At 33.0% G+C, this 14,780-nt stretch overlaps 1 protein-coding gene across 1 annotated transcript in view; it reads right to left on the bottom strand.

The window, feature by feature from the left end:
* Positions 1–14,780, bottom strand: part of LOC138311181 (activin receptor type-1-like) — a 32,940-nt gene extending 18,160 nt beyond the window's left edge. The window contains exon 1 of the mRNA XM_069252663.1: positions 14,665–14,780. Within this exon, the coding sequence (XP_069108764.1) occupies positions 14,665–14,719 (55 nt within the window). The 5' untranslated portion in view covers positions 14,720–14,780. The remainder of the gene's footprint in view (positions 1–14,664) is intronic.

Below are 14,780 nucleotides of genomic sequence, written 5' to 3'. Positions count from 1 at the left end.
AATCTTGTGACAATAAGTGAATTTGATCTTGTAATAATGTTGATCCCGAACTGTGATTTAACAACGATGAGTCAGTGGTTTTGTAGCGTTTTGTGTATACGTGTGATGATTGGTAGGGAGGGGCACCCGATGCAAAGTGCTGCGCCTCCCAGTCATTTAGACCTGCGTCTTGCTATGTGAGCTACACTTATGGTTCATCAGTGTCATTATAATGTTTGATTTGATCAGGTTAACATACTATTACACATTCAGGGTTATTCAATAATATTGTGTCAGGGTTGTTGGTGGAAAAAAGTTGGAGTATCAGCCGAAAAAACACCTAGTCAGTAACCTGGCAAATGCCCCATATGGGATTCGAACACGCGACCCAGAGGTAGAAGATTTGTGGTCAGTGGCTCTTTATTCAATTAACTGATGTCTGAAATAATTACTATTTCAACTAACCGGTCCAGTCAATCTTGGCAAACTTGGTCATCTAAAAGTCTGATTAGTACAGTATTGTAAAACAAAGTTGTCAGAGTTCATTGTTATTTTATAATGATGTGTGTTCATATATCATGGCGTTTGATATAATAATTATATGGTTACCCTGTTAAAGATTTTTTCTGTGTTGGTAGCAGGAATAAGATTGAGTTGAACATAACTGATCATGACTAATAAACCATTTGGAGTTAGTTTGTGTATTATAATTATATAAAGCCAATAGTTTGAGGATCTTGGTTGAATCCCAGTCTCCATATGCAATAGATCAAACTACACATAGTTAAGCTAACAATTTTAAATCATGAAATATATTTTACTGATCATCAAGTCTGTAGTACATACATTTAATTAAGCTTACAAGTCATGAAATGATAGTCAAGTCAATAGTAGATATACACTTATCAAGCTAACCAGACATGAAATAATGCCTAGCTAATCTGAGGTGCATATGCTTCGGATTGCTTTATCTTAATACAAGATGCATAAAATATGTTTTCAACATGTGTATGGTCGAAAATACCGTGCGTCTGCATTTTATTTTTTTGTATACCTGCAGCTGGGAAACAGTACAAAGAACCGGCACTAATTGTGCAAGAATATGTAGTGTCTATTTATAGAAACAACACGAGGTAGAATGATAGATAACTATCTATTCTCCTAGTAAATCTACAATGATCCATTGTCTTTTGAGCTTCAGCTAAAGCCATGTAATTTAAGAACTTTCATTACAGAGTTATCTGCCCTTTCTATGGTCAAACATCAAGAAGCTTTATTAGTGTTGGAAAACATATAATGAATTAGCATTAGCATAATTATGTGCAAATAACCTTCAAAATGACCCATTGTCTTTCAAATCACAATATCATACTACAATTAAGTAATTAAAAACTTTCATTACAGAGTTATCTGTCCATTCTTATGTCATGAATCAAAATCCTGATATGGAAATATAGTACTATAGTTTTAAGATTTTACCAGTTTCTTTGAATCTAGAACAACAATGTTGCCACACGAGTCATTATGGTTTTGGTGATATTTCTTGTTTGTGATTTTTACGGTAAAACTTGGTTTTACCAGTATTGGGATCGCAATTCCGGAACTAGCTTTTTACCCCCCCGGCTGGTGTCGTGAAGAATAAACTGAATAACCACACATTTGTGGTATATGTAGTTGTAATTTGCACCCAGATACAATATAAACTAGTTTAGAATCATTCTGTAAACTTATTCAGCAGCATCAATATCATTTTAAGTGGATTGCGAAGAAAATAAGAAAATATAGTGAATTGCATTTGATTATAAAGAAAATAATATTCCCTCGGCATTCAACAGATACAAGTGGTGTCGTGGTAAGTCCTGAGCTTTCTATGCTGACGGCCCGGGTTCAACCCTTATCGGAGGCAGATTGTTCTTATTTTTTTTTTATTTCATATTTTTATTTGTTGTTAATTCACCATGCTTGAAAATATTCTTTTATTTTGTCTTTATATTTATTTTTGTTTTATTTTATTTTTATTTTCCAAAAGTTTATTCCAAACATAGACATGTACTGTATAGCATATACACTAAATTACGAACATCCCACTATTACGGCCACTTATTTTCATTTCCGATTTTTTTTCTCTTCAGAAATACAATCACACCGCTATTCCGTTTTACGACCGATTTTCATAGTCCCAACGACCACTAAATTAACACTAATTGACCCTTTGATTATGACAACAGGCACATGTGACTTCACACCTCGCTGTGCCTCACCTTCCCGCACGCAGCAACCCGTGAACAACTACCCGCAGGTACATCAGTCAGTCTTTTGTTTCCGTCGACCTAATTATCAGATTATCTACCTGTGCTAGGAGAGTGTTAATCGCCATCATTTGCATACTTGTGACTGGCAGTTGACGTGATCGAAACCACAAGTAATGCAACGTTCTTTCGATAGCCCTGGTGGCGAAATCGAACGATTTAGGCAGTTCTTTCTCATACGTGTAACGCCAATGGAATTAAAATTCTTTAATGTATGAGATATATTGATCTTATTTCAGATATTTATGAAGTACCGTACGTCAATCATCTCATTTCAATAGATGTGTCATCTATTTTGTTGCGGTAAACAATCGGTGTTTTGCATTAGTTAAAAGTACGCTTGACTATTGCACAGTAGTCTTTCAAACACTTTACCGATTGTGATCGTAAGTTATTATTTGACCAATCATTGCACATGGCGGGATAATTAAAATCGATTTACGTAAATATTAATGATAATTTACACAGATCAATACCAATTTTAAAACACATAGATTCTCATTTACCTCAGGTGATACTATGTGATGATTAAACCAGAGACATAGATAATTTAATAACTATCTAAATCTCTGATTAAACTAACGATATGTATTTGAATTATAATCAAAACATAATAGAAAATAATGTCTAGAAAAGTATTTTCATTTAGATTGTCAACAATTACTTCAGTGAAATTCAGTTTAAGATTTAAATAAGCACACACCATTAACTTTATTTAATTTAAAAAAATATGTCTATGCTCTAGAAATAAATGGTATAGTCATTATATGTCCCTAATTTATCAAACTTTAAAAAAATATTTGTAAATTATTGGTTTTGATTAGATACGCATGCATTAAAATATGATATGATTAAGATTCTAATGGCCGACAAAACTAATTGATCAAATATAGTAATTTGCAAATTTATCTTAACCAAAATATATCAAACTGGTTTTTTCCCCACACGTACATGTACATACTCAGCATGCTATGTTATGTTTCTTATGTTTTTTTTTTATATAAATGTAATGTATATGTCATGTCAAGTTTATGTTGATGTCCCATGTATTTGTAAATGTGTTAAATGCAAAAAATTGAACAAAAAAATAAAAAAAAATATATATATATATAATATACATTTATATATACATGTATATTGCATTTTTCATAAAATTTCAATTTTGAAACAAAAATACAGTACATATATTATGTACCGGTAAGCTAGGATACAGAGTTTCTGTTCTTGATCGTCATGATCATAGAAGAAACCTGGTCCACCTCAGAATTAAGACCACCTCGCTATTAAGACCACTTTTACTCAGACCACTGGGTGGTTTTAATAGAGGGGTTTTAATGTAAATACTGTTATACATATTCTCAACACATGTTATATAATGTTTCTGACGTCCCTTGCTCATACACATTTTCATTTACAGCGGTTCGGAGCGGTAGGGAGCTGGGTTTTCGAGAAAAATATTTCAAAGATTAAAGGATAGATAACCACCCCATATATACATCTCTTCGTATCTGTAGCAGTGTGCAGCCAAGCGTGAAGGTGTGATACATTGATCATGACCACATCAAAACAATAAGCAGTGATCTAGAGTTGGCTGTTCTATTGTTTAGAGGATTAAGTGTCATTTTATAACGATATCTTATCGTTTGGTTGTTTATGCAAATTAAATGAAAAAAATTCGGAGGTGTTTAAAATATAAATGAAATTGTAATACATGTACGTACTATTCTGTACTAGGCAAATGTACTTATATAATTTGTAACACAATGTTTTTTTTCAGAGTAGATTATCATGTCAAAGTAAAATTGCTGAGTGAATCTGCTATAATATATATTGAAACCACTGAAGCTTATAATTTTCGTTACTGTAAAGGAAATTTTAGAAATATCAACCCATTTCAAATGATTGGACTGAACTAATTAAGTTTTCCCATCTTCTCCTCCCGGTAGGAGTATGTTATTTTTTCATTACATTGTACAGATCAATATGAAATATTTAATGTAAGTAGGAAACAAATTTGACATATTTCAGAGTCAGCCTAATTCAGGTATTCTCTGATAGCAGATAATAAAACCGTGATATTCCACAAAATTAGTACTAATCTGATAGATTTGTATCAATTCATCAAAACAGTAAAAAGTAAGCGTGTCACTATCCTTCATTAAATCATATACTACAATTATGTTTTTCTTGAACCAAGCCTTATAAGAACTGTTTTTCTACCAATCAAAGTAAATTATCATGTTCAAGCCTTATGAAAACAGTTTTGGAACCAATAGTCAAACTTCAAAGTAAATTATCATGTCAAAGTAAAATTTCTGAGTGAATTTGCGATCCGAATTTTGGACCTATCCTTGCTCCAAATTTTGCTGAACAACTTTCCATAATGTTTAATAAGAAGATATTTACAAATTGTAGTTAGAAAAGGACACTGATTACAATATTTGTCATCTAGGTAACTCGTGCAGTTACCGTTTGTTAGAATATGTGTTGTAATGTACTACAAACTTGATAGACATAGAGAAAAAATATTAACATGTTTTGACAAAAAACATCCTTCGTGCCATTTACATGTCGTTTAGTTAATTAACTCAGGTTATTTAGTTTTATAGTTAATATATATACATTCATGTACTTGAAACTTGATAAAGCATATACCGGTAAACAGCTGATAGCTGACAGAGGTTTTTTTCTCTCTTTCCCTCTCTTTCCCCTCTTTCTCCCTGATATGTTGTCAAAGTAGTATTAGTGAAGTTATGAAGCATGAAAGTCATCCTTTATGACAATATACGTTAGTTATATATGTTACACGGTCTGACAACCATTAATTTTTGTAGTTATAGATAGTATGGTGTTCTTAAACTTGCTAGATACATTTTTGTTAAACAGGAAATCCTTGATGTCATTCATATTAGTCATTAAAGGTCAAATACGTGTACGGTATTGCTTAAACATTATATGAGATTTTATATAATATAACCAGTAAGTTTTTTCTTGATATCTGAAGAATGCCTGTTTAGTTTTTAACAAAAAAAAATCAATTTAATTTGACATTACAAGTCACCATAATGCTGAAACTTTTCTTTATATAAACTTGACAACATAAATACTTCCTCTTTGATTGAAGGTTCTGCACTGAAATGCATTATGTGTATTTAGAATAACTTGACCTGTACAAAATATGAGAAAATAAATCAATGTGATAAATTATTACGACCAAATAAAACAACAATTATTTGTATTAGTTTTTCAGCCTTAGTTTAAGTCCTGTTTTCTTTGGATCGTTTTCCAATTTGCAGTTATACTGATAATATAACCATTGACTTATCAATCTTTAACACTCGAATCAACTCCTATCATCCAGAAGTTTTACCGCAGCAGTACTTTCAGTACTTTGATTTTACAATAGCCGTTATAACTGCACGATCCATGCATTGTCTTCAAAACCACAAGATTCACCTGTAACAAAGTAACTTACAAGCTATAATTACAGAGTTATCTGCCCATTCTCATGTCATCTTTGTCGTTATCGTTTTTCGAGATATTTCTTGTTTTCCTTTACATTGGAACTGAGCCATAGGAAATCACAGCATCTGACCTGACGAGAACATCAGATTTGTGTAACAGGAGCGGAGGTTTATATGAAAACCACCCGGCTGTTTGATGGATATTGCACGTTGTTTGTACTCCAAACCTCCGTAACTTTCTGTATAATTACATGTACATATGTACCAATGGGAAAATGATTAGGTGTTTGACTAGGGCGATAAGAAAAGTCACAGCACGCTCAATTCTCCACCATCAGGAGGATGACCCATGATGCCTGTAAACCAATACTTCAAAATTTAACAAGGCAGTTCCCTCGGTTGTCATGGCTACGGAACCCTTTCTTGCTATAAACTGGGAGGTGAATGGATTATTGGCCGTATTGTTTTAACATTAGGTCTCAAAACTTATTAAATGAAAGACAGATAGGAAATCCCGATACATTACCAAGATCAGTACAGATGTACTCAAATATTTGAGTCCTGATGTTTGGGCAAAACCAGAATAAAAACGTAACCACCACATCCTCAAGCTAGTTGTTGCGATTAGATTCTCCTTTGATACAAATATATTTTTGGTACTGCAAGAGCATTTAACTAAGCAATGAACTTTAAAATGTCAGTTATGAAATAATGAATGCCAACTGGACAAAATTTCATTCAAGAACTTCATCTTGGAACAATGGAAGTTGGACTTATACTATTGTTCAGTTTTAATTGACATTTGTTTATCATCCATATAATTACAATATGAAAACAATGAGTGAAATGCTTATATTTATTTCGGAACAGTCATTCAAACAGATCAGTTATCCCAACAGAACAGTCATTCCAACAGCCTCCGAATTGGTTGGCAGTCATACACACATAACTGCCAACTGAGTTTGCTAATTAGTAATTAAGGTTACATATATATAGTTGGCTGCACTAAAAATCTAAATATAATTAAGATTGCATTGTGTTTTTCTCAACTATTGTTTGTAGTATCATACGACAACATATCATGACCATCAGAAATTTGTGACCTTTATAGTTTAGTAGTTTTATATACATAACACCATTACACATCTAATTAAGCATCCGCAAAATTGAAAGTTCAGTGCCAAAAACAATGTCAGTCTCTTCAGATTTTAGCCATGGCATTCTCCTTAAGATTTCTGTCTTAAGATTGAACAGCTGTGATATCATAATCAATTCAGCCAGATTTCCTCATCACCATCACCTTGGAAACCAACGCTCTAGCAGCTTTTTGGGAACTTTCACATGTATTTCCGCCACTTTTTTGTTTTTTCAATAAATAATGATGTTACCAGAAATATTTAACTTTCTTAATCTCTTTAGTTCAAACTTTATTATCATGTGTTAGAAAAACAACTGAATTTCAGCAGTAATTCTATTCAAAAACAATTCACAAAACTTTATATACATAAATTTTTATCTTAGTTAGGTTTTAACAAAACTCTTTGCTTGTTTATGTTTATATACATGTATATCCTTGAGTTGCTTATTTTCATTCACATCAGACAATCACACAATCAGAAATTGCAACATGTCCTTAAACATTAGCAACTTATCTTACTGTACATGAAACTACACTTTCGATATTTCTTGTACTACTATGATTTCGTAGGTCATTGTATACTGTGATCATGAAAATTCAATCCTCAAAATATTGAGAATTAGTTGAGTCATACATCATATCCTTAATGTGAGATCACAAAAATTTTGAATTGCTAAAATTTAATTTCTTTGTTTTTAGTTCAGATCGTGAACATTTCGATTTTCAAAAATAACCATATATACAGTATCTAATTGTTTAAAATTAATTTTCTTTTTTTCTCGTCATATTATTTACTGTTTCAGTCAAAATTAAACTTAAAATGAAAATTGACACATTTAAGATTGAAGGCAGAAGTATTAAGTTCACTGGTCTATGAATGCCAGGTGTTGAGTATAAATCGTCTATGAATGCCAGGTGTTGAGTATAAATCATACTACTGGGTATATTATGTCATACGTATATAGCTACATTATAATGAGACTGCGGGGACAAAAATCTACTTTCACTCTTTACATGTCATATTTCTATTTTCAGCACAACTGATATTTGAAACTAAAAATTATATCATGGAATGATATGATATTAACCATACTACAATTTATTTTTTTTATAAGAAAGTTGAATACAAATGTATTATCAAAATTTATGTGAAACTTCTAAATATTTACCAGTCATGAGAAAACTTCAATATTGAAATATACCCACTATCAATTATACTTGTGATAGCCAGAGAACCCTTAGCAAGGATTTACTTTGTACAATATCTTACTTCACTTTTATCCAGATAAATATTCACTATTTACAATCTGTAACTTTCATATACTTAAACACGGCCTTCCTGCCTTTTCTCTGTCTGTAAAGTAGGATAAAATAAAATCAATATCGGCTGGATTTATGATGTTTAAGTTTTAAAATAACCAGATACTATCCCTAGGAAAATATAGCACACCGTCATGAACATACGTCTATAGTCTATGTACACGATCGTAAATCTTTCTGACATTCACATCTATATGACTTTCTCCCTTTCTCGTTTTTGAGAGAGAATTCTGGAAATGAAGCCATCTTGATGGTTTAGTCTAAACTGAGTGATATGTCTTGCCAATTTCAGGCAATTCTCAACATCGATGGTGTATAAGGCAGAGTTGTGGTAGAACATTTCGTTGTCTGTCACCATGACAGCCAGAGTTTAAAATGACAGGACATAATATCCTCAGGTACATGTGTATATGTGTTGACCAGCTGCTGACCAAAGAAGTTTTCCCAAGAATTTGATCAGATACCATAAGACCTTACTTTCTCAGTCAAAAATTGGCTGTCTATCTGATAGATTTTGAAAGGCTGGTCATTTTAATTCTCAACAGGGGGAGATAATCTAGTATCTAACAAACATCAATTAAACAGAAAGATCCTAGGCTTATAAATAGGCAACTTTATAAAAAGAAATTGTTACCAGTCTGGAAAGTCCAGACAAATTTTTTCTTATATTCTTAAACTGTGGTCAAAGGTAAAGTATTTAGGTCATAGTAAACTAGTTTTAGTATGTGACATACCATCTCTGACCTTGATTGCCCAACATATACCAAGTATGAAGTTTCCTTAGTGTAGGAGATCAGACAGATGGAGACTGCACAAACATATTATATAGTACCCCACTCCTGAATTCCCTGCCTCAGTTTTCTGTGGATGACTTACTTTTAGATTTTAAATATTTGTTCATCTTTTATCCAGACACAATTGTAGATACTGGTAGCTAGGGTGTGTCTTACGCTTATAGTAAATTTCATATAGAAATAGTTAGTTATGATCAATTTAATGAACTATATCTATATGAAATTTAGCGTAAGACACACCATCCTTTCCACTACCATGGAACAGGCCTAGGAGAATCACACCTGTATATATGTATAGAAGAGTAGATTCCAAGTCATAGAATTTCTAGCACTAATGAGCAAATTAAAATCTGATGCATCTGTACATAGGGAATTAGTCAGTCATTATCTGTCTGCTGTTAATTGGCTTTTTTTCTTGTGTAAGTGATCATAATCTAAAACCAATAGAGGCTGGGCAATTTTTCGTGATTATGGAGTCACTCTATAAATCAAGGAAGTACAGCTGTGTTGATTTTTATAGCAATATGAATGACAAGTCGATGTTTCAATTGGATTGTTCCATCGTAGTTCAGAAAATATTTTAAAAGACTTCGAAATCACACTAGACAACAGTGGAGCAGACATTATCGACAAGTATGAAGTATCTGTCAAAAAAATCCTATAAAGGTTTCAAAATTACACCTTGTAATTATAATGAAGGCAGACATATTTACAAAATTTGAAGTATCTGTCACTCAGTGGTATAAATGACAAGTATCTCTTACACCGACGAAATTAAACCTGAACACAACCATTGATACGTATGACATTGGTATACAGGAACACTGCACAAACGATCACAAGCACCATGAGAGAGAGCTCTCTCGTGTAAACATGGTCCGTCTTTGTTCCGCCTTTGTTGCGTGTTTGATCACAGAATACCAATCAAACAGTCGTGGTCTAGTGTCAATAAATGTTTCTACTGAGGTGACTACTCGTTTAGATCGACCAATGTATAGGCTCATTGGTTAATAAGTTAGTAAATCTTTACAACGATACACCGAGACTGAACTATTTTGGCTTTCTATTCTCAATAAGCTCTCAATGATATGGCCCATGGTAATTGCAAAATTACAAAGAAAAGTTAATTGCTTTCTTGATATTGATGAAATTATAATAAATGAATGTCTTTACTATGTCAAGAACTTTTTTAGATCAGAGAATATTGGCTCTTTGGTTAATAAGTTAGTAAATGTTTTCAATGACTATATTGGCTTTTTATTCTGCCTTAGCTCCCAATGATTGTATAACGCTAGTAATCTTTACAAGAATATAGGTAAATTAATAAAGGAATGTTAATTGCTTTCTTAATGTTGATAAAATTAATATAGTAAGTAAATATATAAGTAATGAGGAAAAACGGTATAAAGCTAGTATATTAATAATCCAAAATAAAAGGCCAAAATAAATAAATTCAAAGTAAAATCAAAATCATTTCTATGGAATATATATTCAGCCACTATAGGGCCTTCTTCAGTCCGAAATAACACTAACACAACGTGTTTGTCTACATGTTTGTTTACATCTCTTACAAATATATAAGTAAATGTGTCTATGTTTCGGCTAATTGTTAAGATTAAGAGGCTGATCTACAATGTAAGTAGGATTTTAGTTTCTATCTTTATACATATTACAGAGGCCTAGGGCAGGTATCAATTCTCGCATAATTATTACAGAGGCCTAGGGCAGGTATCAATTATCACATCATTATAACAGAGGCCTAGGGCAAGTATCAATTCTTACATCATTATTACAGAGGCCTAGGGCAGGTATCAATTCTCACATCATTATAACAGAGGCCTAGGGCAGCTGGTATCAATGTTCACATCATTATTACAGAGGCCTAGGGCAGGTATCAATTCTCACATTTTTATTACAGAGGCCTAGGGCAGGTATCAATTCTCACATCATTATAACAGAGGCCTAGGGCAGGTATCAATTATCACATCATTATAACAGAGGCCTAGGGCAGCTGGTAACAATTCTCACATCATTATAACAGAGGCCTAGGGCAGCTGGTATCAATTCTCACATCATTATAACAGAGGCCTAGGGCAGCTGGTATCAATTCTCACATCATTATTACAGAGGCCTAGGGCAGGTATCAATTCTCACATCATTATTACAGAGGCCTAGGGCAGGTATCAATTCTCACATCATTATAACAGAGGCCTAGGGCAGGTATCAATTCTCACATCATTATAACAAGAGGCCTAGGGCAGCTGGTATCAATTCTCACATCATTATTACAGAGGCCTAGGGCAGGTATCAATTCTCACATCATTATAACAGAGGCCTAGGGCAGGTATCAATTCTCGCATCATTATTACAGAGGCCTAGGGCAGCTGGTATCAATTCTCACATCATTATTACAGAGGCCTAGGGCAGGTATCAATTCTCACATCATTATAACAGAGGCCTAGGGCAGGTATCAATTCTCGCATCATTATTACAGAGGCCTAGGGCAGCTGGTATCAATTCTCACATCATTATTACAGAGGCCTAGGGCAGGTATCAATTCTCACATCATTATAACAGAGGCCTAGGGCAGGTATCAATTCTCGCATCATTATTACAGAGGCCTAGGACAGCTGGTATCAATTCTCACATCATTATTACAGAGGCCTAGGGCAGGTATCAATTCTCACATAATCATTTTGTGAACAAAAATTACATGGTTTTCCCTGAAAAATGTGACATTATGTTCACAAAAACATGACGTAACATTCAATACTTTTACCCACAAGGGAAGGTAACTCTGTAATATGCAAATGCAGAATAGGCCTCTGGACAGCTGAAGCTCACTCCTTCAAGTCACCTGGATACAGCTATATATCTATGAAGGGAGATAAAAAGAACCCCAGCAGAAACAAACCTAAATTCTCAGATAGATGCACAAGTGCAAATGATACGAGTCTGAAAACCATAAACCAACACCAAGGGTGATGTGAACCATTAATTAAGAATTGATGAAGCCTACATCAGTCGCAGCAGGTGCTTGTTTACCACTTTTTCCTGTTCAACTGCATCACATCAATGTATAGATATTTTAACTTGCATTTCACAGGTGCCCCGAGATCAAGTTTCATCATTTTTATCAAACTCCTACTGAAAAAACATTTAATTATCACGTATATGTTTTTTGCCTAGTTATAGACCTGCCTTACAACAATATGAACTTTTATACATCATAAGAGTATCCAGTTACCATGGAAATTATGAAGTATTTTCTCTATTAACATGTATATGTTGTTCTGACAATCCAATTTAGAATAAAAAGAAGTTTTACACCTGGTTAACACCTGGGCTTTGTAGGGTTCCATGGTCGCTTCTTGTACTCAAACGATTCCTGTGATTCCAAATTGAGCTATTAGGTTTGTGTGATGTTATACTCTAAACATACTTATTTTAACTCTGTCAAATTTTAGTGCAAATGTGAATAAATATCAATTAAAATTTAATAGATGGATATAAATAAGTATCTGAAAGATAGTGAGAAAAGCACTAAAATAAAACTACAGCTAAAGTAAGTATTACAATGTACCTACCAAGACAAAGTTTCTTGATCACTCCTTAATTTCAAATTTCTCATAGAAAAGCAATTATTATACAGAAGTTCCGGAAAACCTGAAGTTAAGGAGCCTTCCTTTAAAATCTGGAATGGTTTAATTCTTATGAAGCATATTTTAAGTTAAGGGTTTCCTTAAAGTTCAATAATGCTCGTGACACATGAAGCTCAAACTTTCCAATGGTGGTAATAGTGTAAAATAAGTACATTTCAAATTTTTATGTGAAGCTATAAACAACATGTACTGTACTAATTTGTCTGCTCTTGTTTTTGATAGAGAAAATATACCATTCGTCAGCGGTGTAGCATCTTTGATATTGAATTTAGTGCTGGTAATCAGATGAAATTTTATGATCGATTATCAGTTTTGTGAAACTAATCGATGATCGATTGAAATCGATTATATTTTTCTTAGGTCCCACTGAAGACCGTGTAGGTTTTTTCAGAAAAATTGTACAAACTTTCTTCAACACGTATTGCCATGTTCTCAGGTCACTTATATTTTTTTTCCAATTAAAATCATACTCTTCTGAAAGTTTACATTACTACGTATTGCTTATGCGCTCTTTAATTCATTCAGACGATTGATATTTGAAATGATATGAGCGACAACACACACAAGTGATTGACTGCGACAAGTTTTCTATAACATTTCTTGTATGTTTTACTGATCAGCTAATTATACACTTTCGTTTATAAAGATGTCGGACAATTCCGACGAAACTCTATTACAGATTTCTCACTCCATTAATTGGTCAAACACCCCAAACCAACGAAACCTAATGAACTTGTTTAATCGTAATACCACTAATTGAATTCTTAAAATTAATTTTAGGTCCTAGTGACAAGATGACCTGGTATCATCTGAATCATAAGTAAATTACTGTGACTTCCATCTTCTTTTAATGAAAGTTCATATCTCATATATATTCAAAATTAAACCTTGAAGATTTTAGGACATAGGTTTAAAATGAGAATTTCATTTAAATTGAGATTAATTGATTGTATATTTATAATTGTAGCAGGATTGGACTAGGTCGATTTGGTGACCAGGAAGCTCAGTCGGTAGAGCACTCAGCTATTGTTTGGAGAGTCCAGGGTTTGAATCCTGGTCTGGCCGCTACGTTTTCTCCTCTATTGTTACATAATTTATATATCATTGTTTTTCAGACAATTACAAAATGAACTATTTCATTAAGTTTAATATCATTTATAGCTATTTATTATACACAGACATTTCGAAATACTAATTGGAACAAGATGTTAATTTTCAATCATGATAAAGAAAATTTAAGTTGTCAATTAATTAACATATTTCGAGACAGATGAGTGTAACTTAAATATACCTTAAAATCTTATGATTACTTCCCTTATTTTCCATATTTAATAATTGATATCCAAAGTTCCTATTAGATAGACCAAACACTAATTGAAACTAACTATACAGGTATATATATATCAAGAATTAATACAGTTCATTTGGTACACACGCGAGATAAAAATAACTAAATTATTGTGTATTTTAAGAAATAATTAATGCTAAATTTTTAATGAATAATCATTCACTGTCGTTGAAATATTTCTATGTTCATCAAATGTTTTAAATGTAAGTTTAGTTGTGATTTTAAAATGCCCCATTGTAAAATTTAGCTTCGACATAACATTACAGTGTGAAGGCATGCTGGAGTCTTACACAGCTCAGAACGTTGACGTCAAGGTGGTGACATAAAGTCTATCACTGTTTCATGAATTCAAGACATAATTTTCAAAATGTTTCTCTTTTCCTGTGCATTCTATATAAATTTTTGTATACCGTGATATCTTCAAATAGTCTGTACGTGGGATATAAGTTCGAATATCACTAAATGAATGAATGTGCCCGGCTTCAAACTTCCCCTACCCGCTTGTAAACAAAGCCAGCGCTTCGTCTCGTGAAGTGGGTTCCGATCAGGAATATACGAAGATGGTCCAATAATCTACAAGAGTCAGGCTAAAATTCGACGGGATTTATAATTTGGCAGAAATAAAAGTTAAAATATGAAGGTATACTCACCAAAACCCGAAGATATCGTCAGATATAGGCACACGTAAATTACTCCCCACATCATTCCTCCGCCATGTCAAATACGACTGCTCGCAGGCCTTCACGGTCCACTGGTTATAATGAAT

The sequence above is a fragment of the Argopecten irradians genome, chromosome 16 (assembly GCF_041381155.1).
Source record: "Argopecten irradians isolate NY chromosome 16, Ai_NY, whole genome shotgun sequence".
Taxonomy (NCBI): domain Eukaryota; kingdom Metazoa; phylum Mollusca; class Bivalvia; order Pectinida; family Pectinidae; genus Argopecten; species Argopecten irradians.
The sequence above is the reverse complement of the archived record's forward strand: the minus strand, read 5'-3'. Positions and strand labels throughout refer to the sequence as shown.